Genomic DNA, 26,693 nt, shown 5'->3' with positions numbered 1-26,693 from the left:
TAACTGAAATGGCATGTAAACTGGTTTGTAAACATGTTTGAGCTGTCAGTGCGGGTTTCGGCGTAAAAGCTCCGACTCTCATTGGTTGGTGGGTCCAGTCGGCCATAGCCACACCTGTGCGCCAGGTAAGACATTCAGAACCCAGAGTAAAACCTCCCTAATTAGTTTGCGTATAGTATGTATGTATGTATGTATAGACGCGTATTTTCACGCGTGGCCGGAGTGGAAATGAGGGCAGCAGGTTCATGTATTGTTGTGATGAACAGAGCGGTGAGCTGGAATGATCAGATTTTCTAGGGTGCAATTATCAAACTCTGCAATTGAACACATTACAGAGAGGACTGCAGCTGAACAAGGAGGAGGCCTTTAGGACACACTCATGCGCAGGACATCATCCTCCCACTGAGTCAGAGAACAATCAGTCTACAGAGATAAATGCCAGATTCTCCTCCTTCCAGCCTCACTCTGCTCTCTGTCAATGCTGTGACTGGACAAACAGGATAAAAACCAAACAAAAAGGTAAGTAACTGCATGTTTTCTGTGTTTTCATCTATTTTATGCTCATATTAACTCAGAGGATGTTTCTTTAGATTGGATTTTTTATTTCATTTGGATGTTGAAAAAGTGCTTAATGATTTTCATTATATCTGGTATGGAAATAGATTCATATTACTTTTGCTGACAGCTATAGTACTCAGCAGCAATGACTGCACACACTAAATAACCACAATAACCACTTCTGTTTTTAACTGTGCTTTTTGAATGAATTAGAGAACAGTAAATATTTAATGTGTATGTTTGTTAAACAAATGAGGATTTCAGAGATCTGTTAGTGTATATGTGTGTGTGTGTATATATATATATATATATATATATATATATATATATATGAGTCATTAATTTCTGTTAACTTAGAATGACTTACAAGTTATGAAAATAAAAAAGTCCACATTATGTAAAAGTTCCAAAGTTTTTTTTGGAAAAGGAGCTGGTTATTCACAGAGTACTGATAGAAGGTTTGGTGAAAGGATAATCCCTTGACATACCAGTGATGATGAGGATAACTGCAGCTTTTCTTGTCTTAAATCCCTCCTTAGGGAAGACACAACCAACCACTGCCTTGCTCAAAGACAAGAAAGGTCTTAGTGGTTGAAATACCTTTTTGGATGTAAAAGTACATTTTGCTTTTTTTGCCCAAAAATCTCAATAGAAGTTTTTTCTTTGTTTTCTTTTTTTGACGTGTAGAACTCCTTGAATGACACCCTTTTGATTGATTTCTATTTAGTTTAGAATCCCATTTAGGTTTAAGTAAAGAATTAAACGAGCACTTTAATTTCTTCTAACTAAAACTAATACCTAAAGGTTTAGCAACATCATACTCCTCCTGTGTTGCATAAATACATTTCTAGACAAGCTAACCAGAAGATTTCATTATAATCAAACTCTTAATGGTTGCAATGATTCTGTTTTTAAACTGAATGAAATAGAGAAGCTTTTTGTAATCTTAATTTATACAGATGTTTGCTGTCAGTGCTAACTAAATAAGTTATATTCTGTATAAAGCTTACATCATTTGTATCTGAAAGGACTCTACCATTTATAATTTGGTGTTTTTCATTACCCACAGATTTAAATATTAATCCAACGGCTGAAACAAGAAGAGTGCCAGCTCCCTCCCAAACGCAGATGAGACAGCAGGTGTGGGAGATCTCCAATGAGAGGTGTGTGGGCCTGTGAGCGTGACCGACTCAGAGCGGGAAATGAGGACCACTCTTCCTTTGTGCAGAGGCGATGATGAAGCCGGTGGTCACCAGCGAAGCTTCAGCAGGGTGGGCTGGATGAAGAGGCTACTATGGCTCAGATCCAGTCAGTGTGGGGGCGTCCACATGGACACGGAGCCCGGAGTGTGGCTGAGGAGCTTCCAGTTGCTGGATACAGATGGACAACATGAGGTAACGATGGATTAAGGTTGCCTTCATATTCTAAAAGAAAGTCTTGGAAAAATACCCGATTTTGTTGTGTAATTTTTAAATATCCAAACATAAGTTGTTTCTTCGCTAAAAATGCTAAGCATGGGCAATATTACAATAAAAAACACAATATTAACACATCTTCAGTTCTAACCATCACATTTATTAGATTTTTTTTTCTTTAGACTGTCCAACATTAATGTCACTTTCTTATGGGCTATTTTATCTGATTATTTAAGCTTTTTTGATTTGTTCCTGTCTTTAAGGATGTAGAACAAAGGTCAGTTTGTGGACATAGCGCTGGAATAACTCATATATTGAGTGTTAAACTTCTTATTTGGGAGGATCAGTCCCTGATCTCTACCCTTGTGGAGATGCTAAGGGGGTTCTGGGAGTTCAGGGGTGGGGTCTACTTTTGTGTTGTGGTTGGTTGTTTCTGGAGTACGAGGTGCTGGCAGGGCTTTAAATGCTAACCAGGGTCTGTCTGTATTAAATAAAGGAGCAATGTCTATAGCACATTGCAACATTGAGTCTTGCAGATGTTGGGGTCCTGTTGAAGGAACGACCTTCAGCACTGCAATGGTGAGGTCAAGGGTGAAAAATATGGATCACTCCCACTAGATCAGAGGTCAATCTGTGCCTTGCACAAAGGTTATAAGGTCTTGTTTGTCCTTTTTTTTTTTTGGAATAAAGGCGGCTAAACAGTGAACCACAGCTGACGTCATGGATCATGACTGAAAGAATAAATCTCAGATTTAAAAGGAATAGATCTCAGATTTACAGAGAACTCAAGCGTATCATTGTCCTTAGACAGCAGGACAGAGTTTGGGTATCTGATCAGGATGCTTCCTTTTGGAGGTTTTCCAGGGACACTTTTTTTAGGGAGGCACACAGGCAGGACCCAGACTTGACCAAAGAGACCATATCCTCAGTGACCAGAAAGCATCTTGGGATCCCCTAGAATAAACTGGGGATCTGGGGGTATGCTTTGGTAACCCAGTTCGCTATGTTGGATTTTATTTTTTATAAGTCAATACCATAAAAAGTCATGGTATATGTTGATAACACTAAAGGCAAAGGATAGCAAAAATATGGCAGAGACATTTTTTTTTCCTTTTGTCAATTTCTACTCAAAGGGTATACATTTTTTATGTCTAATTTACTTTAAAATTAAACATTACCTTATACCTCTATCATTGTTCCTAAATATTGCCCTTCAGTTTACTCTCTAGCTATTTTTTCTATGTTCTACAATGATATCACAATCATTAGAGATGCATAACCACATTACCTTAAACTCAATGCTGATTAAATTATAGGAAATTACTTCAAATTCTTTTCCAGATGGCAGGTAAAACAAAGACATATGAATTGATGTGTGGTTGTACAAGAACATTTTGTTCCAAAATAATTAGGAAGAAATACAACCAAAGCTGTAAAATGATGTAATGTTGAAGGGTTGAAACAATCAGCACTACTCTTTTTTTTTTTTTTTTGTATGATTATGGATAATTACAATAATTATTATTTTTTTTTAATCATTATTTTAAGATTAATGCAGTGTGAAATACATTTTTGTGATATTTACACTAATCAGTACGGAAGGCTATAATTACAAAGGCTGGATAATAATGCATTTCCCCCTTGGTCTGGTCATGGAACATCCAGTATTGCATAATTGCCTATTTTTGTTGCTGCGAAAAAGGCAAGGAAGTAAAAATCTGAAGATATTCCAGGAAGTTCTTTGATATCTATTTTTTCCTACATTATTTTAGGTGAGAGAAATCTGATTGGTTTTCAGCAATGCTTCACCCAATGCTTAACATTTATATTCCAACCAGAATACAAACTTGGGATACTACTTTACAGTATTTGAGCGTATTAGGTCAAGCTCTTGATGAGGTCAGACCTAACAGGAACAAATGAATGCCGGTAACTTTTAATATTGCACTATATTACCATGAGACTCTGAGCAGATTGTAACCCTGGTGACATTGGTGGTTTCAGGCACTAAGGATAGCCTTAGCCTGAGCTTTACACTGATCCCTGATCAGTTTTGCTGCACTTCATTACAATGCTGTATAGTCTGCTTCTCTTCCTTTTCTAAGTGAAGCAAATCAACAAACATAAAAAGGTTTTCCTTAAAATCTGTAACAACATTTAGATTTAGTCTCTGATTGAGGCATCCTCTCATAGACCTTAGTACAAGCTGTATCCATTTATCTTTACAGGTCAAGCAGCTATAAATAGTTGTACTGAGGTATTTGTAATGTACAACCTCTACCTGTCCCTGGATAAGAGCCCGAGCGCAGGGTGGGGACCTCTTTATAAAATCAATTAAAAGTTTGTTATTTTGTTTTCTTTATAAGTAAATGTTTGGAATGAGTGCTCACACATATCATAGTGACGTCTTTCCCCAGTCATGCTCCCATTTCTTGGCCTGCCACCCCATCAACCGTTCATGTGTCTAATTTGTACTAATTGATGTCCTCCCACCACTCTTTTGTCTGGCCTTTTTGAATCTTAGTGAGGCTTAGGGGAACCCGAGAGACAGAAACTCATTAGACAAACAAAACTCTCATTATTCATCTTTTTGACTTAATGAGCGACAGAACCCTGACCCCGTTTAAATCCTCACTGAAGCTTTACAGGCATTTGCTTTTATCTCAAGTATGTCAACACATCTATGACGTAAGTGTTTATGATATCATAAAAGGCACTAAATTTAAAGGTTTTCCCATGATGCCATCCCTGGTGTGTCAGAGGAGTATTTTTAGAATCAGAGCAGACCTGTTTTACGTGATAGCTTAGCCTGAACACTTAAGGTTGTTGGCAGGAATGTAAACAGGTGTCTCCTGAGCACCTTTGCTTTTTAAAGAAAGTTTAACTTCTCACCTGGCTAACTTTGACTGTAGTCATCTATAGTTCAAATTATTATTATTTTCGGAATCAAGTATATTGCCAAGTAGGTTTGCACTTACAAGAAATTTGTTTAGATCTTTTTGTCTGTCTGTCTATCTAATAAAATATACAATATACTATATAGAGTATATAGTTATATACTTTATACACAGTACAGTGTGCGTTAATGTAACTTAATGCTACGTTGGTGTAGCTTCTAGGTCCTGAACTAGGGAGGGTGAGAGGCAGTGCCATGGGGTCTCTGGGCCTTGTTGATAAGGCTGTTAGCGGATGGGAGGAAACTGTTCTTACATCTTACTGTTCTTTCTACTTCTTTCAAAGAAGAATATTTCTCCTGGCATAATTAATACTTTAGTACCTGGAACAAGTTTAAAGCTCCAGATACAGTTCGGAGTTGGACAGAACAGAACTTTGGTGCAAAAATAAAATTTTTGCATTTCAGCCTGATCACTCGATTTCAGAGTACTGTCTTGTTGAATGTTGATGGTTTGTTTTTTGCAACTTTTAATACATTTATACAGAGATATCAAAATGAATCATGTTTATTAATCAAGTAGAAGTATAAATTCTACAGTTTAAAAATACTTTTGTAGAAGTTAGAGGAGCAACTTAAGTTTTTACTCAAGTAAAAGTGTAAAAGTACAATTTTTAAAACTACTTAAAGTGTAAAAGTAATGCAGGAAGAATGTTAAGGACGGATGCTTTAAACTTTATACCTGTTATTGCTCTACCCTCTTAAAGGAACATTGTTCTACAGTTCTGGATTATAACTTCCTTATACTTAATTTTCATAGTTTTATAACTAATGTTAACAGTGTGAAATTTAACTCTGCATCATCTTGAAAAACAATTTATTTTAGTATGTAGCAAACAACAAGTTAAAGACAAATACATTATCTGCATGAAAATAACTATTTTGTTGTTTGTTTGTTTTTTTACCAACAGGCCATAACGTAAATTAGCTAGTATCAAACAAAACTAACAGATCTATTTTTAAAAATGTATGGAGTAGAAGGTAGAGATCAGTGCAATATAAGGAGTAGAAGCAAAATTTTGTCTAAAAAAATAATTAAAGTATAAATAGCCAAAATTAAGTAACAAAAGATCAAAGTATTTGTAATTTTTTACTTGACACCTCTACATTTATATAGCTATTAACAAACTAATAGTTCTCTATGAAACGGTACTAATGAAGGAAAATATTGAAAGGTTTTTACGGCATGTTCAGTTGTAACTGCGGCTGTAAATCTATCACACCCTCTCACTGCAGTATTTTTATATTTGTGTGCATAATTTATAAGCAACTGATGATGTAACGGCATCATAGAAACCATTTAATGCTTTCAACATGTAAACAGAGTTGATCCTCACACTTCCCATTTTTAGTGAAAGTTTAAATATTTCTTTCTGTTTAAATATATATGCTGTTTTACAGGAAACTGGAAATAAACTTTGCAACAGCAGCAAAACAAAACAAAAAGAAGCTTTGCCTGTGACCTACAGGCATCCTGTTAGCTGATGTTAGCATAAGCATTTTCACTATTACTTATTCGTTGTTGTTTTTTTGGTAAATGAATAAAAACTGCAGAAGTATAGGATAAAATACACTCACACAAGTTAAATGAAGTCGAACCTCGTTTTGCATTTATATCCTTATTGTAACACTTGGCAATTCCCATGATATCAAAATGCTATTTATGGAATTGCTGATCACATTTGGATTAATCACTGCTAATTGTAACAAACATTACTTGAATGTGATCATGTCTTTAAAGAGCTTTTAACATTTTTAAGATCAGTTTTTCTCCTTAGGCCTTTATTCAGAGCAATCAGGTGGGAAATATCAGCATGAGAAGAAAATACATGCATCAAAGTTCCTGAGGTTAGTTAGGAGTTTGTAAATTTCCCCACAAAAGGAGCCTGACTGGAGAAGAGGAGGAAATCTACTAGCTTAGCATGAAGCTAAGTCCATTATAAAGGCCCAGAGTCAGAATACTGTGACCTGCAGACTGGCACCAGGGTCACGTTACGCATGACTTCATGCAGGTGCTGTTTTCCTCTGTAAGGTCATTGCTGATGTCTTTCCTGTCGGACATGATTTTAGCACACGTGTGAGTTATTAAAAAAAAAACTTGGTCTAGGACATGTTGGTACTTCTGCTTTCCTGTTTGTCAATCCCATTAGCTTAGGGCTTCCAAACCCTCAGGGCCCCACATAGATAATTCAAATATAGCCAATGCCATGGATATAGACAGTTTGTATCTGTAAAATAAGAATGAAAAAACTGTTAAATTTAATTTGGTTGCTTCAACTTAAATAACTTAAATAATTTTTTACGATTAAGATTTGGAAAAAAATGGCAAATTTACTGAAGTGCAAATAATAATCTGTAGAATGGTTGTTGTATGTGTATCTGACACTTCTAGTTGAATTATTATTTGTTTTCTCTGTGTGTGTTTGTTCACAAATACATTTTTCTTTTAAGCAAAATCAATTATAACTGTCCCAGATTTAGTTAGTTTTGGGGTAGTTTCCCAAATCAGTTCTACTTGGGTAAGCCTGGCCAGGTTTTAGTTTTTATTATTATTTGATTTTTAATTTAATGATTTTAAGTTAAAGTATTTTTCCTAAGTTTATATTAAATAAATTAATGAAGCTTAAGATTTTTCTTCATAAAACTTAATGTTTTTCTTTATTGTTTTTATAAATTTTCCCTGTCGTTTTTTTTTATCCCCATAGAACATACTATTTAACTGTTTTTTGCATCTACTTAATTATATTTAGTTACTTTAACCCAATGTTTTCATGATAGCAGGGATGGATATAATACAATTGTGTTAAAGTAACTAAATAAGATTTAGTAGATGCAAAAATGGTTGTATTGTTTTTTTTTTAGTATATTCAGATCAGCATGATTTTTAAAACCTTATAGTATACATGTAATAAAAACTCTCCACTTGGCTCATGTTTGTTGGTTGAATACACTGATCTCTATTTATTCTCCGGACATCCGATTGACCGAAAACCTGAAGTCACTTGCCGCCATCTTGGTACTCCCTGCTCTCACAGGTCACACCATAAACATGCCGACATGTGTAGCATTTGGCTGAAGCCAAATTTTACTCATATATATAAATATATTTTTAATATCCAAGTACAGTATTATTATGCTCCATTAACACAGTGGTTTTGTTGTGATGGATTTTTATAATATGTTTTATTACCTGATTTATAGACTTCATGGACTATGCAATGTGATGGTGCCTGGGGTTTTTTTTATACCTTAAATGGGAAGTGTGTGTCAAAGTGATGAATTTATCACCACTGAAAATGAGCAAATTATTGTTGTTAATACTGAAGCGCACGTTTTGTTTAAATTCCAACTGGTTATAACTAGGAAGTATCAATAGGGCAGCTGGTGACCTCATAGCAATGTGAACTACCAGCTGCCTATGAATAGAGATCAGTGGTTGGATATGGCATGGTGGTGTTAGTTGAATAAGTAATGATTTAATCTTTTTTGCTTCATTTTTTGTGAAACTGAGCTTTAAAGAATCATGTAAGTTTTCACTGAAAAAATTAATATTGTTAAAATATACTTTTTTAATTTGACCCTTTGTGATTAAAACATGGTTTGATGAGCTGACTGATTTAGTAGTTCAGTGCTGATGCATCTATAAGCCTGTAGCCTATTTTCCAGGAGTTACTTCGGGACGTCAAATGCTTTAAATGTGTCCGACCTGTCAAATGTCAAAGCATTATACAAGATGGGTTTTATGGATACTGTGAAATGGCAACTCCATGTAGGGTAAAAAAAGAAAATAATAACAATACTAGTTAAGTTTGAGCGACGAGTATGAGCAGACAAGTGCTGCAATTCTGGGTTTTGGCCACAGGTTGCATCTTTAAACAGCAGAGGCGTAGCCAGAGATTTTTTATAAATGTGGCCAAGCAATAACCAATGTACACTGAGGGGTGGCCAATAGTGGATAGGCACCAGAACCTCATGGTCAATCTACACTGTTCCAACTGGAACAAGCACAACATCCACATTTCTAAATAAAGACTAACTATAATTTCCTACAGCCTTTGCTAACAAATAGAGTCATATATTCAAACATCCGTCTAGATAAAAGGTATATTGGAAAAAATTCTTTCAGGTTTGAGTTATGGAGCGAACACGAACATCTTCATTACTTACCTACATTTATCAATATCATTCTGCAATAAATTGATATTTTCAAGTACTAATATCTACATAAATTGATGATTTAATAGGTTTTTATTAAAATAGTTATTTACAGTATTTCACTGAAGACTCTTAGATGACTTGCAGAGACACATAATTTTCTCTTTACGGCATATAACACAAAATCTAGTTCTTAAAAGAGCATGAATTCTGTATTTATCATCTTTTATGTTGGTATATTGATGTGCATAATTAACCACAGTGTTTTTGTTGTCAAGTAATTAATATATATAAAATTAAGCTGTTTTGAATATTCTACTTGAGAGCAGGGCCGTGCAGAGACCACTAAAGGGGCAGGTGCTCAAAAAAAAAAAAGGGCACATTTTATCGCATTTTAGGACAGAATATTAACAAAGTCACATAGCTTTCAGAGTTTAATGAACAATGATAAATTACAAAATTGTGAGACATACAATCAAAGCTAAGAGAAATCTCTACATAGAACATAGAACTATGCATATGTAAAATCTTTTATTACTAATTTCTTTCTGCAGGTCTATTTTCTTATAGGAAAGTATTACAATATTCAAACCTGCAATTTAGCCAAAGATGTAAATCAGAGCTGGACCACCAGACATATTTTGTCTTTACAGAATTAAACTGTTAAAAATGCATACAAGGGCACAATGCAACCTTTTAGTGTACTGTAATCTATAAAAAGAATGTCTGCCTGGTTTGCTGTACTGACAGTGGAGATGGAGACGGTCCATTCAGAAAAGCAGAGCTGCTGCATCAAACTTTAACGTGGAACTGCAGAAAAAAAAAGAACAAAACAAACATTTTATTAATGCATGTCACCATGAGAAAAGCCTACTCTGTTTGTGTCTTAGTGTATTTTGTAAGTACCTATATACATTTTCTTCAATCTTTCCCCTTCGTTTTTTCTTGTCAGTTTCTCTTTTCTTTTTTTTTCCTCATTATCTCATCTTTTCTGTGTTGAGTGAAGGTCAATGTCTTATTTATTTCAGTCTCTTGCCTTTCTTTTCCCCCAAACTAAATCCAAGATTATGATCCAAAAACTTATTTTCCGTCATGGTGATTGTACTGTTTAAAAACAAATTTTCCAACTTTTAAGCATTTTTGCTATTTTTGTTCTCTTTTGTTCACAGCAGCAGTTTTCTGTTAGCCATGTCTTTAAAAATGTTAATAACCTCACTGTGAATGATTGGCACATCCTTCTCGATTGCCAACAAAAGAAGGTCTGACAACCGATCCTCCTTGCATAAGCTGCGCAGTTTTGTTTTCACCAGCTTCATACATTATATCTATCATATATCTATCATAGTAGTTCTGGATGAGTTCTCCTTTAAGATACATTTACCTAACGCTAGAATAAATGAAATGTACATCATGCAGCAAAGGAAATTAGAAAATCAGACATATATCCGTTATGGAGATGATAGGTTTTTGACGGGCGATGTGCCCCTACTGCATAAGTAATACTGAAGAATGTCCTATTATCATTAACGACACAGGGAAGCTTTTTAGTTATCTTGCTTTGCTAGCAAAGTCATTAGCTAGCAGCTAGCTCATAGCACAAGAACAACAGCCTAATGTCTGTATGATAAAAATACTGAATCGATAGATAAGAACAGCTTTTCCTCACCTGGCTGTCTCCTCCCGCTCAGTAGTTCTTCAGAGAAAGGCGCGCCGCATCCTATACTTTCCTCCGTTTAAACCGCTACTCTTTGCTAAAGTAGAGAAATTATACAACGTTTAAAGTTTTCCATTGTCTGACAAGTAGGAAGCCTACTCCAGTATTTTCACCAAAAATTATGTTTTTTTAATTCACAAAAAAACTGTTCTGTAATCATTACAGAACAGTTTTTTGTGAATTAAAAAACATAATTTTCAATGTAAAAGACTAAAAGCACAGAGTAAACAGTGTTTTAGATCAAACAATACTGCATCATCCATGGGGCTGATTTGGTTTCACTTACATGTCTATTCAGGTTGACATTGGAGAGGCGGCGCAGACTGAAGACAGCCATCCGTCCGATCATGGTTGATCTTGCTTAGGGCCAAATGAGCAGCGGCCACAGTTTAATGTGGAATGTTCGCTACATTTAGCTCCGCAGTTAGGCGCCTTATCTGACTGTGCGAGAGGCAAGTGCATCATCACCGGCAAAAGGTCAAGGGTAACAATGTGACCGGAGGGCTTATTGTATTGTTTTTCTTGCCAAAAAAAGATAATAATAATAATAATTTCAGTACATGTGTCAAATAAAAAAAAAGAAAAAAGAAAAAAAAAAAGGGCACATTGGGATCATGGAGCAAAAGGGGCAGGTGCTCAAGCCCCCTTAGCCCCCCCCTCTGCACGTGCCTGCTTGAGAGGCAAAAATGGTATGGGCGGCCACAGGATGGGCCAATGATTGGCTAAGGGTGGCCACGGCCACCCCTGGCCCCTCATCTAGCTCCGTCCCTGTTAAATAGTTGTATGTGTTGAGTGGATTTTGTACTCTTATAGTTAGTATTTTTATGACACCTTAGTGTGTATTGTTGGTCCCACCAGACTGCACCAAACAGCACTCGGCTTCATTTCTGTGTCTGTCTGTGTTTTGCCAATATAGTGCTGGTAATATATGTCCTACAACTAGATGATAGCCCTACAGATCAGCTTCATTTTAAAACTGATCACTTCATTTGTCCTCTTTTAGCATCCTCCGGATCATTCTCACTTGGCCCCGCCCACACCTGTTCAGTAGCCCCGCCCACATCATTCCCCCCCTGTAGTTCCTGTCGCTTCCACACCGCCCTGTTCCTCAGAGCCTCTCTGTGTTTCTAAACGCTCTGCTCCGCGCTGCTGCCTAGATTTATCGGTTCGTTGTGAATAATGGACGCTTCACATTTACAGCAAAGTCGGGTCCACATGTGGAGGAAGCTGCTTTTTTCCTAACTACGCGTTTTTTTATATTGTAACTCAGAAACCAAACTAAAAAGGATTAATTTCGCTCCATCGTCTGGGAAACATGGGGAAATGGCAGTTATCCATGGTATGTTAGTTTAACTATTGCTTTATTTTAACATCATCAAAGCATTTGTTTGTTGTCTTTTGTGACTTCTTGCGCAGGTTGCTTCATCATTTACTGCAGTGGCTCATAAATCAGTGCAGCAGCCTGTTTAACGCTCTGATCCCTGAGATCTCTGTGGTTCTCTGTTACATGTGTGCCAAAATAGAACTGCATGCTGCAACATGGTACCAGGCTGTGCTCATCAGGAAAGTAAAAACTATTGAAAAAAATAACTGCATCTGACAGTGATCATTATGCCTTATTTAGTGTTAGAAGCCTTTTGTAAATCTAAGATATTTGCAAATGCAAATATACGTTATTAATTATTTATAAACTTAAGAAAAAAGGAAAACAATTTTTACTACAGTAGACATAGGAATGAATCTCTCTCTCTCTCTCTTTTTTTTTTAACAGTGTCCTGTCTGGCGATGTGGCAATAAGAATAATTGTCTTGATGCCAAAAAGAGCCCAAAAAATGTTACTTTCACAAGTGGAGCAGTACGGCTATTGCCATAGTGTTCCGCTTGTTTCATGCATATAAATTGCTTTATTATAATTATGCAGGGAGTTTTACAAAATAAAAAAATATATAAAATGAGGAATGAATCTCTTTCCAGAGAATTTCATGTTTTTTTTGTTTTGTTTTTTTTGTATTTTATTTGCTTAAACAACATAAAGCAGAGCATTGTAGGGTTGCTGTACTCCTAGAAGGCGATCCTTCAGCTCAAGTCTTTAAAAATCTCTAAACAGGGATGTCAGAGTCTCATCAAGTTTGTTTCCTCAGTTGGAGTCAAACAAACATTGCTGGAGAAGGAAGACTTGAGGTTATAGAAAGACAGGAAAGACATAGATTTCCATCTATTTATCAGCCAATCCCATAGCATAATTCTGCCACCACCATGCTTTGTTGATGGTATAATATATTGAGTTTATGTAAAAAAAAAAATATCAATTTAAAACAACAAAAATACACACTTTTTGATTGTAAATCTTTGATTTAATAATAGTTTCGATAAGTGGGCAAAAGTTATGCTTGGCAGCCTTCTCATAGCCTTTGTCAGTGATATTTACCTTCTCTTTACAGTATCGTGTGAGAATAAGCATCCAAGGGAAAAATGCTCGTTAAACTATGTTATTATGCAAATTCTGTCATATGTTGGGGAACCCAAACAGTTGCGTCAATGAATACTTTTAACCTGATGGCACTGGTTTATTATGCTAGTTTACTCCAACACGGTATGTGAAGGCTGCGTCACAGAATGTCGAGAATGAGAACCATCTGAGTCCAGTTTCACCTGAACTTAATTTAAGTACAGTTTAAAGCATCCTTACGTGTAGAGAAATGTTTGGTTATTTTATATATAGTGCAAATGTTGTTTTAAAGTTTGTGATTTTTGTTTCTGGTTTTCTTTCTGGAATCAGCCAAGCTGTTCTGGCTTAAACTAGTTTTGTTTTCCCTGCAGGAACCGGTGCAGGAATGGGGGGAGGAAGAGGAGGACGGGGCCATTTTTGGTATCACCCTACGACGGGAGGCTGCCCTGTCGGGCTCGGGCTCCCCTGATTTCTCGCCGGCCTTTGGCGGCGTCCAGTACCACACTGTGAAGGTTCGCAGGCTAAAGGCCGCCACCCTGGAGCGGCTGGTCTCCCACCTGTTGGACGCAGAACGCCGGGAGCCCGACTTCATTCACGTGTTCCTGTCCACATACAGGGCCTTCACCTCCGCTAGCTCCTTCATAGAACTGCTGTTTCAGAGGTGAGTGCGAGTGCTTTTACCCAACTGGGACGATTGTTAACAGAAATCATGAGGGCCCAGTCAGCTGCTGGCTCTGCCACCATATGAGCTCATTGTTGTTGCTGGATTTAGAATGATCTGTTTAACAGAAAACATTCAGTCTGCATGAGGAAATCTATATGTCCGCATGTCCTTCTGCCATTGTGTCCAACCCTGTCCTCCCTTCCCTGTCTCACAGTCCTCCATTATTTTCCAGTTTTTCCGAGTCTCCATTATCTATCAGCCTTAAAGTCTTGATTACATAAGTTGATTATGTTTTATTGTTTAAAATATATTTAAATTTGCAGGAAAATCTCTTTATTTGGAAAAAGAGAAGTCAGTCATTCACTTTATTTTAGCACCTCCTGTTATCTAAACCTACTACGCAGATATGCATGCTCTAATATTTGCATTTAAACTTTTCTGACATTGATTTATTTTTCCAGCATGTCCTACTTTTAAGGAAAGCCGTCACTGGCATCAGATGTGAGTTCAGCATATGCGTCAGAAGGGTTTATGACGGCCCAGATGTGCCAGTCTGTTCTCTTAACAGATGGCAGTTTCACAGCTTCCTCGCTTCTCATCAGCTGTTCTCAGAACAGATCTTTGATGACGAGGGGCTGGTTTCTATGGCTGCGTTTGTTGTCATAAGCTAAACAAAGCCAGCCTGAGCTTTGTTGCACGGGCCTGCTTCACGACCACACCCTCCACGCCCAGCAGTGTACCTGCTTTGATTTCACCCAGGAAATACCTGCAGGCATATTTTAGAAAGAATGCTTCATGCTTGGATACAGCATGTTCTGAAGCCTCTCAGAAAGGCCCTGACCTTTGCTGCTGAGGCCTCAGACAGCTGCCTGCGTTAATTAGAGCGCTGATGTATTTTATTTTCCGTCAAACAGCCGCCCTCATGGGAGCTGTGTTGGTGGCGGCAGGTTTCCTGCAAGCTTCGGTGGAAGAGGTCAGGGCAAAAACTGGAAACGGTGTTATCCCAACAGCATTTTATGCAGGATGTGCCATTTGTATCGCTCTCATCATATGATACAACTGCCCTGCAGGTGTTAAGCCATTGAAAAGGTTACATACACTCCTCTCAGGCACGAAAGTTAGGGCTCGGGTTTCATATGAACAGATTTTTAGGGCAGTGAACTGGTATCACGAAAAATAACTTCCTTTGACTCAATGACTATGAATTTAGTTAGAAAAGCTGCTTTTAAAAACAAAGAGCACGCACTCAGGACTCCTCATAATGTGCTTGACTTTGGGTGCAGAGGTTTTTAGTTTCAGGTGCAAAAATGTTAAATTATCTTCACAGATCACTTGGTTTTATTAGAGACTTCTAGTATTATTATTTTTTTCAATTGAGAGATGATTGCAAACAGATATCTGCAATGGTTTTGATCCATCTGTCTGTCAAATAATATTAAATATATTTACAACTCTGCTCAAGGATTGGAAATCCCGTCAGTTTTTTTTAGGAGAACTTGAATAAATACTATAACTATGCTAGAAGCTTATTATTGAAGCTTATCGATGTCTCCCAGGGTGAGCGTTGCTTCATTTCTCCTGCTAGTTGTAGATAGCTTTAGAACCATATCAAAGCCATAAACATCAAGACCTTGTTGTAAAACTGCAACCGAGTTCCTGTGAAGCAGACACAACACAGCCCTTCTTTTGTTTTACTGCTTGTGTGTTTTACAATGGGGTAGTTAGTCCCAGAGGAAGGCAGGCGTGTCTCTCTTTACGCTCTGTACCAAGGCCTCCATCTCACTGTGAGAGGAAAAGTGTTGCAGGACATTTCCAGGGGATGAACAGTTGGGACGTCCAGCTGCAGGGGTGTCTGTTATTTTCAGGAAGATTTCTGTCACCACTTAATGTTTTGATTTATTGTTCAGATGATAAGTAGTGCTATTTCCCTTTTCCTTTAGAGATGAATCCCTCTCCAACCTGGATAATGCTGTCAGCCTGCACAGGTGAGCTTGGTCCCAGCTGTGGTAGAAGTTCATGCTTTGCACATCTGCACAACAAGCAATTATGATCATCTTCTCAGCTTTATGCATTTACTAACTTCCCCTGCTGCTCCGTAGTCCTGCGCTCCCGGTGGTCCGGCTTTGGCTTGAGGAATACAGCAGCGACTTCCAGGAACCTCCTCAGTACCCGGCCCTCCGCCTCCTGTGTTCCCACCTACGCCGTCGCCTTTGCTTCAGGCGTTTGTTTCAGACTGCTGAAGCTTTGCTTAAAAGACTCCAGGCACAAGGTACAGGAGGAGTGATTGAAGTCCTCTTTAGGTTGAATGTTTGCTGTTTTTAGTAATTTAAAATTCTTTTTAAACTGGCCAGTTTTCACCATATTTAAAGCGTTAAATTAGGAAATGACAGCATATGCAATTGTTAAGTTCAGTGTATGGAATAAGTGATTGATACATTTGGAAGATTGAAAACATGAATGCAGTTTTTGCATCATATCAGCTCTTATGTTAAGTCATGGTAAGAAGTGGTTGCAGCTGTATCTGTTAAAGTCTATTTTGTTTTATTTTGTCACTTACAGTGACAATTTTTATTGTATTTTACTGCATTTTGCCCTAATATTAGATTTTTAGGGTTGGTATGCTGCTTGAAGGTTATCTCCCCCTCAGTCTCTCAGGTTACTTTAAGGGTACACGTTATGTAACTTCCTCTCATCTTCCCATCACCTATAAATCCCTTTTTCCTTCCTGCTAAATAGAGGCCCCAGAGCATAGCGCTGTCATCACCAGGTTTCACCGTGGTGTGGGGTGGTTAATAGAATGTGCTTTGCAGCCTTTCTTCACATAAACAGGTTTTCATGTCGAATTAATCGGTCTAATGTGGTTTGAATCAGTTTTCCCACATGTTTGTGTCTCCATATAAGACTTTTGTGAAACTTTTTAAGGGAATTTTTTATTTATGACTCCTAAAGTGAAAGGGAAGTGAATACAATTGCATTATTTGTTTCACTTTAGTCATTTGTCCAACTTTGTTTTGATCTAGAACACAAATTTCTAATAAATAAAGTTTAGTTTGTATGGTAAAGAAAAAGGGAGAGAGATGACGTGGAAGAAATAACTCTCTGTCCTCAAACCATCTATCTTATGTTTTGACAGATTCCAGCCGCTCTGTGTCCGAAAACCAAATGGAATCACAGCAGTGCAGTCCTCAGAGTGATGAAGAACTGACTTCTAAACAAGACAAACCAAACTTTATGGACTTCCCTGCTGTAGACGTAGCAGAGCAGCTCACCAGACTGGATGCTGTAGGTCACTTTTGCACTTTTATGAGAGTTTAAATGTTGGATTCATCTCTTTATAACTTCTCTTATTTACCCAACTATCCTGCAGGAACTATTTGTGAAGGTGGAGCCCTTCCACTGCCTAGGCTGCATCTGGTCCCAGCGTGACAAGAAGCAAAACCGGAATCTGGCGCCGACGGTCCGAGCCACCATTTCCCAGTTTAACGCCGTCACCAACTGTGTAATCACTTCCCTCCTCTGCCCGTCCTCACCAGGCCCATCCCTTTCCTCCCCCTTCTCATCCCCATCTTCAACCTCTACCTTCCTGTACCCGTCTTCGACCCCCGGCTCCCCTCACTGCTCACGTTTTGGCCCGGTTCACAGGGCGCGCATCATCGAGTGGTGGATCACCGTCGCACAGGTCAGCATCCAAACAAATCTGCACCATGAAATAGAATTTTATTTTTTTTTATCTTGACCTGCAGGCTAAACAGCACTGTGTTTGTCCACAGGAGTGCAGGCGGTTAAAGAACTTCTCCTCTTTGAAAGCCATCCTCTCTGCTCTGCAGTCCAACGCTGTTTATCGACTCAAAAAGACGTGGGCTGCTGTCAGCAGGTGTGCTTTCACTCTCAGAAAGTCTAGGATCATGACTCTTAAAAATGTAGAATTAGAAAATAATCCGCAAATTAAAAGAAAAGCACAATTTCAATAAATATTTCTTTCAGGGAAAGTATGACTGTCTTTGATCACCTGTGTGAGACGTTTCCTGATGAGAACTGTGTCCTCACCAACAGAGAGGTTCTGGTTGAGGTAAATATTATTTTTCCACCTTCATTACTGTTAGATACGTACAACATTGAAGCAGTAAATATTAAGTTGAGGCAATGATTAAAAACAAAAACCTTGCATATTGTTTAAATTAATCTATTTTCCCTTTAGCTGTGTGGGTGAATAACAGCAGAAAGATGATTATGATGATGAACACGGAAAAGTCTAACTGTAATAACCCTTCATAAACACCTCTTATGAAGTAAATGTGCAACCAACTGGAGCAGAAAGTCCCAAATCTGACATTATAAAGGGAAATGAGGCCTTACCAAGATGGTAGTTTATTGCACAACCCCCTCAGCTGATTATTTTTTGGCTGACACCTTTAGTTGAGCTTTTCATTTTCTGCCCCATTTCTCTGAAATGGTGGAAAAACAAATGGCCATCTCTAGTAATTATAAAAGGTAGAGAAGCAGTGATTACAATGATGTTGCCAATTTCCGGACTCTGTTTTTTTTTTAATATAAAATATTAATCAGATGTGCAAAAATCAGATGATTATCTGATTTTTGGCTGATACTGTTTTTTTTTGTTTGTTTTTTAAAACAAATATATAATAATATAAATATAACAGTGAAAAGACTTAACTGTAGTCTTCCCACTGCAAGTAAAAATTATTCATTTCTCAAAAAGAATCAAGATAAAGCCTAATGTTTGAGAGGTGTCACCACAGAACAGGGTTTTCCAAAGGTTTTAAAACCGTTTGAGTTGATATTTCAACCGTCTTTAGGATCTTATATTTAGCCTTCCTTTTATCTGTTAAAACTTTTACTCTCTCTCTTGTCTCTGCAGTCTCAATGAAATTCAGACATGCTGCCATGTGTTGTACAACATTTTCCTTTCAAATAGCTTCCTACACCTCTGATTTAATAAAAAAAACACTAGCTGCCTTTTTATGAAATGTCTATGCAAAATTTGTCAAAAGTCTGCTAATGCCAAGAAAAATCATTTTCCTCACTGCTTTGCTTTTACTTGCTTTTTATATGCTTTTATTAAATAGGAAATGCATTTACAACTAAAAAGCAACTGGAGAGCGCAGATCATTTTCCCCGACATATTGTGACGTCCACAACATAACGTATCCTGTAAACAGACGGACAAACTCTGCCTTCTAAAAGCATAACTTCCCTTGCAGAGGCAATTACACATGAATTATTTTAGTTCACAAGGCATGTTCATTATAGAACATGCATGGTCATCATCCTCCCCTTACTTTCTCTCATCATCTTCTTTTTGTTTGCCAATAGTAACGCCTGGTTAATGTGACTCCTGTAATGCAACAAAAATAAGATAATTTTGCCAATACGTGGTAGCAAAATAACTGCAATTCCAATAAGTAACCACCAATTTGATGGTCACTAGAAAAGGTACTGATACTGAAAATGCTAATCAGTTAATCCAACTTTGCATTTCATTCTCTCAGTTAAGACATCTGCACCGAAAAGTGTTTGCAGCATAATCTGCTATCTGATTCAGTTCACCACTTCTTTGTTTGTGTCTATTTTTTCTAATAACATAACTATGCGTTATCTAAAACTGTAGAGAAATAAAAAATACTGCCACAGCTTCTCAGCTGTTTTACCCCTTCAGAATAAGAGCTCATTTGTTCTTATCATCAAATATTTATTACAGGCATTATTAAGTCCAGACCGTGGAGTATTTGTATGAGCCTTTCCTTCTGTCCCATTTCACTCTGAAAGTATAGGCTGTGAAGATAAAATAAATCTATATTCTGATTGTTGAATAAAACTGTAAACACAATGCTGTGTTTATTTAAAAAAAAAGTCATTGTTCTTTTGCAGCTCCTTTTTTTTTCTGCAGGGCAGCATCTTGTCAACCAGGCCTTTACTTATTATTTATTTTCATTTTCTTTTTATTCAATAGTCTTCCTCTTCCAAATTAAATAATTTCAAATTTCTTTAATTTTATGTCGGAACACTGAACTTTTATCGCTCTAATGACGAGTGTGTCTTTTCATTAGGTTTGCTCATTTTGTCTTTCTATACAACTGAATTTTTCCAACCAGCTCATGATATTTAATAATGAAAACTTTGAGATCCATCAATGTTAGTTGAAGGAATCCTGTTAAAAGGCAAAAGAAACTTCCAGTAAAACCAGTCCCAGCTGGTCTGGGTGAGAGGAGAGGAACAAAAGAGTATCGAGAAACAGCATTGTGTCAACAAGTGTGCAACAGGAAGGAATTGGGTGAAACTTTCTGGCTTGAGGAGTTTCATGCACAATCTCCGTGCAGACAATGCCTTAGAAGGCAGAGTTGTTAATGTTAACATTGTAGACCTCTTGTTGCATGCATGTATCAGCCCACATACATGTTTTCTTTATATGCACAACTTTGCATGGGTAAACAGACATTTCTGAGAATTTGCTGTTTTCTTCCGCACAACAGGACCTTTTACTTGTAGGCTACACAGCTGGACAATGCACCTCTTATTCCTATAGATGCTTTACATTACTAATCTAGATTTCCTGTTAGCAGCAGCAGATATAAATGTGTAATCAGTGACTCTACATTCTGGTAGTCTAGTTTTTGCGAATAATAACAAACAAAAACTTAGTGTCCTCTGCAACCAGACAATGGATAAAGCTAAACTCCACCCTTCCTACACCCGCAGCTCGCTGCTGAGCCCTGAAGGGAAATAATTATATAACATATCCACTTGTTGTTGCCTCTTTTTAATACCCGCAGTTTGATTCACAAGTTCTGACACGAGTCTTGTCCTTTTCTCTCTGCAAGATGGTAGACACTATGGAAGCAGCAGCATGTAAAACTGAAGAATGGCTCAGTCTGGACTAAACGGTTATAGGAAATCCAGCAATTTGCTTTGAAATCATCTGTCGCTTCCCTAGTTTCAGTTTTGACCACTAAGATAGAATAAATGTTTCTGCTGCTAAAGAAATGTGAAGCATTAGCCTTTAATTCTCCCCCTGAATCATCAGTTCCAGTTCCCTTAAGCTTATTGGGTTATTTAAAGTTCCCTCTTCTTCTTCGTTAGGCTGAAAAGGGGGAAATCTTTTTGCCCTTCTTCTCTGTTGTTCACACCTTTTATGCAAAGAATTATAAAACCAGTAAAAAGTGCTTTCCACATTTAATATTTTACTTGGTGCAGTTTGTTCAGTTTGAAGAATTGTATTTAAATCCATATTCAATCTTTCTTAAATGGAGAAAATTTGACTTTTCATTTTTAGGTAATGAATTAGAGCACAGTTAATGTTTAGATTTAGTTTGAAATGAGATTTGGTAAAGAAAAGGAAAGACTTTTTACTCTTATGTGCATATCACATGTTATTGTTATTTTTTCCCCAGAGCTTGAGCTGTGGTATCGTGCCGTACCTGGGAACGTACCTGACGGTCCTCACCATGTTGGACACAGCCCTGACTGACACTGTGGAGGTCGGCTCTTCATCTTTTTCTCCTGAATTATTCTTTTTGTTCAGGGCTGTTTCATCCTAGTATAAACTTCTTTTTTTTTTCATTATTTACAGGGTTGCCTCATCAACTTTGAGAAACGTAGACGGGTATGTACTGCCACCTTGTTGCGCTTTATAAGAACAACTGCTTTTTAGTATAATGTAAAGCTGTGGTTCTGTTCCAGTCCTTCTGGGCCAGTGTCCTGCATGTTTTAGATTTTTATTTTCTTTGATTCAACACTCCTATTGTAAATGAATAGGTGTTTAACAGAGATTCTCAAAATTTCTAATTACTGAGAAGATATTTAAGTATTTGCCTCAGATGTGTTGGAGCACATTTTAATCTAAAACCTGCAGGACACCGCGGGACTGTCCCAGAATCTCCTAACTTTGATTCTGCAAGCGTTTGCTGTTTTTCTGATAAAACATGTATAGGAAACCTTTGTAAATCATTTGATGTTTTCTTTCATTAATCTGTTTTTTTATATTTTTCTTATGTCCCATTAGGAGTATGAGATCCTCTCACAGATTAAACAGCTGCAGGGTTTCTGCTCCCATTATCGTCTCTCTGTAAACTCTTGCATCACAGCCTGGCTCCAGGCTCAAACTCTGCTCACAGACCAGGAGAGGTAAAGCCAACTGAATAAACCTGTAGAGATGAACGGTTTCACCAAACTCTGCAATTTCTCATATGATCTATAATGTTTTTATTATCTCATAGCTATGAGCTGTCTCGTGAACTGGAGCCTCCTGTTGATCCTTGCCCCAACTCTCCCAACTCCAGGAGTGGGCGTCTACTGGCTACTAAGCTCGCCTCGTAAGTTTAAAAGATCATCATTCAAAAGTGAGTTTAGCACCTAGCTGCCAAAATGTTGTCTGAATTATGTATTTATCTGCATGTGCAGGTTGCGAACATCCCACTCTGACCAGATTAGTGTTTCATCATCTGGTTCCAGTGGTTCAGACCTGGAGGACCTCTCCATCCCTCAGCCTTCCCCCTTCAGGCTCAAACTCAAGGTAAAGAAATGAGCTACCTGTCAGGTTTTTTTTTTTGATACGTGGAGTCAGATTGTGTATAGAAATTTGTGTTTTCTTCTCTCCCTTCCCCCCAGTCTCTCCCAGGTTCTCTTCACAATGTGGCGGAGGACTTCTCTATGTCCTCCTCATCCTCACCGAGCCTCTCTGGCTCATCCTGCAGCTCCTCGCACCCGGACCTTAGCTCGCCTTCTCTGACGCTAAGCCCCGATTCATCGCAATCCACCTGTTCTCCTCAGGGGACACTCCCCCTCTACAACAAACAGATCGCAGACTCCTGTATCATCAGGGTCACGGTGGAGTGTGTCAGCAATGGAAACATATACAAGAGCATTCTGGTATGTTGTCTACACTACTGACGATCCACTGACACAGTCGAGATGAAAGCTGTTTTACAGGGAGGATAGAGAGCTGCTCACGTGGTTTTGCTCTTCATTCAAAAAATTATTATTCTAAATGATTTTTGAAAGAGGTGTCTTTGCTTTTGTTTATTTTGTCATGGCTCTAATTATAAGCACTTCTGAATTCAAGGGTTGTTTAAAAACTAAATAGATCAAATCATTGAAATCAGTGGCGGCTGGTGGAGTTTTCTCCAGGCGGGGCTATAAATTCAAAATAGACCTATACCACAAACCAAACAAACGTATACCAGTCTATCACACCAGTGTATTTATATGAATGCAGCAACAAAAAACACTTTATGAAAACGAAACATGATTTCATATACAGGATTACTGTTTGTACATAAATTTTGCACTTCTGAGGCTTTGTGAAGGGAAATCTGTGTTTTTCGTGGTCCAATATTGTGTCACAAAACTAAAAAAACTGACTAGTTACTAATAATGAAGCTTTAGCCAACTTTTTTTTTTTTTTTTTTACATGTAAAAGCTATTTATTTTTCTGAGAATGTGTTTATTTAAGAGCAACTATTCAAATTAACAAACATCTAGAAAAAGTACAGTATATTATATTATTTCCCATGTGAATCCCAGATTGTTCATGCTTCTATGCCTTTTATACTAAGTGCTTTAAATCAGTCCTACCTGTCTTTATCCATGCTGGGTCAGATCCTGGCATTTGAAAAAGGAGGCAGGGAAAGCAGGTTAAAGCGTTAGCCTCGCTACATGCAGTTAGCCAAGCCTTCTAACCAGGTCCTGGAAATAGACGTTTCTTGCGCCACTTTTTTCTTTCTCTCTCACTCCAATGCGTCTCTTACTCCCGTGACTTGACCTGTCAATCACCCGCATAATGTCTGCTCTGTGGCGGGAGGTGGAGAGCAAATACACTTCCTGTCATCTCAGGTCACCGATTAGCTGCACCCCGAGCTCTCCTAAACTTTAGTTTATTGCAGAGGAGCTACTGCGCATGTACAACTTTTAACGAGAAACAATTTTGCGCCCTAGGGCGGAAATACTTCACCAATCTGACGAAAAATGAAATGACGCTTTACTCATTAAAGATATATCTTGCACATGTAAAAATATATATTGATACATTTCGAAATATTTTAAATGTTAATTTAGAATTTAATTATTAAAAAAATATATATTTTATTATTCTCAGGGTCTTTGGGTTGGCTGGAGCAGCCGCATAGCGCCCACTATTGGCCAGCCACCACTGATTGAAATATATATATATTTTTTCCTATATTTTTGTTATTAACCCATGTTTGCCAAAAAGAAAAATCCCAGTTTTCATTGCTGTAATTTTCTGGTAGTTTCTGCTTAAATGAATAAGGAATGACTAATTATTTATTAGGGGTGTCCCAATCCAATATTAATACGGGTATCAGTCCGAAATGAGCCTAAAGACTAATACTGGATTATATCGGCTGGCATCTAATATTTAATAATATTAAATAATACTAGATAATACCTTTTGTTGTTGACTTTTGTTCCCTGTTTTAGTGATATTACTTGATCAAGCCTTTTCTAACATTCTATCTTATAAGGAAAAGTAATGAAAGCTGTTATGATTGGTCTTAAAATCATATCAGGCCAAAATCAGTGTCTGCCTATTCTCAAAGTATCGAAAAAGAAAAAAGTTGTATCTGGACACCCCTTTTATTCATGATGAATTTAAGGTTATAATTATTGTCTTTTGCATTTTTACTATTTCCATTAAAGAAGTGTTCACAGAAGGAAAATAACATTTTAATTGACTATTTATTCAATTTTAATTACAAGTCAGCTATCATAACAATCAAGTTCCTATATGGATAATATATAAGGATTCTTTATTCAATAATATCTGTTTCCTCTGCAGCTGACTAGCCAGGACCACACCCCGCAGGTCATTCAGAGAGCTCTGGAGAAGCACAACATGGAGGACTTCAGGAGCAGCGACTTTGGTCTTTACCAGTTACTTAACCATGGAAGAGGTAAATATCTCTATTTCACTGCCAGTCCAGTCAGTCTGAATATTTCACAGTGACCCAGAGGCCATTTCTGTTTAGTTGGTTTTTAATGTCAGAGTATTAACAAATTCTACCCTTCTAAGATGTTCAACTTTTACAGTGTTAAGTTAATTGCTATTAAATATTTTAAAACCGTAGATTTGTTTTCATCATTTATTTTTATCATTGCTGCCAAAAAAAAAATATATATATAAAACCCAGCCTCCAACGAATGCACTGAGCGGCACCTCATGGTTGTTTTGGTCTTCCTCAGAGCTTCACATACCTGACAACGCCAATGTATTCTACGCTATGTGCACTTCGGCCAACTACGACTTTGTCCTGCGGCAGCGCTGGAGGAGCCACGGGAGACAGTTTGGCTCCTTCTCCAGCCCTGGGGCCCGGCCCAGGGGCCGCCATATCAAATAAACAGCGAGCTTCTGCACAGGATAAAAAGTCGCCAGCAAAACTGCATCAAAATACCTGGACTGAAGAATAACTTGGAGGTATTCTTACTGAAAGAGGAGCTGCTCTGCCAAGGCATGATGTTATCAGCATCCTGGACTGTAAAAGGGCGCCCCCTGGAGGAAATGATCAGCAGTCACTGCCAGGGTTTCTGTCCAGGGCTGAGTTTGACCTATCGGTGGAAACTGCTAAGGGCTGCAGTGTGGCTACACAAGGATTTTGCTCTCAACATTGAAAAAAGTAATGAGAGCTGCTGACATTTACTGACAGTTAAGAAACAAGAGCATGTTGGAGGACATTAAAACACTCCTTGGTTCCCATCCTGTTGTCTTCAAACACACAAACATTGTCCTTATAATCACTTAAGAATATGCACATGTATTCATGTTAAAAATTGTAATATTATATAAAAACTAAATGTTATTTTAACTGCTTAAATTATTTAATGCACTTCAGTATTCACCTGTCTGGTGGTATAACAAGGAATGTTGGTATTTGAGCCTGTATCTTTATTCCTTGAAATTGTTTGTTCAAGGTCTCAGTGATGATTGCTGACAGGATCTAACCACTGAGTGGAAAGACTGTTCTCCTGCTGCAGGATAGTGTCTTCTCATTATTAGTTACTCTGTGCTTTTAAAATGCTTTCTGCAAAACCACAGTTATGAAGGATTTCCAAATTGATTTGTAGAAGTATGCAAATGTGTCCCAGCCTGTCCACAAAGTGCGCTTTGGGTCTAGACGGCAGCTATTTATCGACTGCCTGTATGTCTGTTGTTCAGTATTGGATCAGCTAACGGAGCCCTGGATTACATGATGGAGAGGTTTTATTGACTAAATGTTCAAGACTGTAGTAAAACTTTGATTTAACTCAGTTCTCATTAGCTTAATCCAAGGTTGTTGTTGTTTTTTTCACTTTTAAAGGAAAATAATGTTTAAATGCACTGTTGTGGTTAAATGAAGGAACATCCTGCATATTTCAAGTTACATAAGAAGCTACTGGTCATTTGAAGGATGCACAGTTTGACCACAACCTGCTTCCCTGTGATTGCTCTGAAGGACAGTTCTGTTTGTAACCTGAGGAATGTTTGCATCGCCGGCTTCAGTTTGAAAAACTGCTGCAGTCTGAAGAAATCGGATGAATCTTTGAGAACTTGATAAGATGAAACCTGCAGTGAAGAACAAATCTCAATAGAACTTCTGCTGTTTGTTCTTCCATCTGTCATGCAGTATTATCATTATGCATTTGACTTACACATAATGTCACTTTATAAACGTTTGTTTTTATTGTTTTTTTAAGAGGTGTTTTATTTTTGTTTAAGCGCATAATGTATATATTTAGTATTAATTATTCACTAATAAAGCAAGACTACAACTTTA

General features: G+C 37.6%; 1 protein-coding gene across 3 annotated transcripts; it reads left to right on the top strand.

Annotated features, from left to right (window-relative positions):
- Positions 1–26,693, top strand: rgl3a (ral guanine nucleotide dissociation stimulator-like 3a). Of its 3 annotated transcripts, XM_038307303.1 has the most exons (19): positions 3–125; positions 336–519; positions 1,628–1,698; positions 1,787–1,952; positions 13,616–13,905; positions 15,849–15,893; positions 16,008–16,177; positions 17,042–17,190; positions 17,276–17,587; positions 17,679–17,782; positions 17,893–17,977; positions 21,318–21,404; positions 21,497–21,529; positions 21,929–22,050; positions 22,143–22,238; positions 22,327–22,438; positions 22,534–22,794; positions 24,722–24,836; positions 25,126–26,693. In XM_038307303.1, exons 4-19 carry the CDS (start codon positions 1,839–1,841, stop codon positions 25,278–25,280), a joined length of 2,250 nt encoding a protein of 749 aa, XP_038163231.1. In that variant the 5' UTR covers positions 3–125; positions 336–519; positions 1,628–1,698; positions 1,787–1,838; the 3' UTR covers positions 25,281–26,693. The 3 variants fall into 3 exon arrangements, with proteins under 3 accessions (XP_038163230.1, XP_038163231.1, XP_038163233.1); XM_038307302.1 differs by having other exon boundaries at positions 1–125; positions 1,628–1,952; XM_038307305.1 differs by lacking the exons at positions 3–125; positions 336–519; positions 1,628–1,698; positions 1,787–1,952 and adding an exon at positions 11,892–12,134.

Source organism: Cyprinodon tularosa, unplaced genomic scaffold (genome assembly GCF_016077235.1).
Source record: "Cyprinodon tularosa strain WSP-4 unplaced genomic scaffold, ASM1607723v1 ctg607, whole genome shotgun sequence".
Classification (NCBI taxonomy): Eukaryota; Metazoa; Chordata; class Actinopteri; order Cyprinodontiformes; family Cyprinodontidae; genus Cyprinodon; species Cyprinodon tularosa.
Note: the sequence above shows the minus strand (reverse complement) of the source record. Positions and strands in the feature narration are given on the sequence as shown.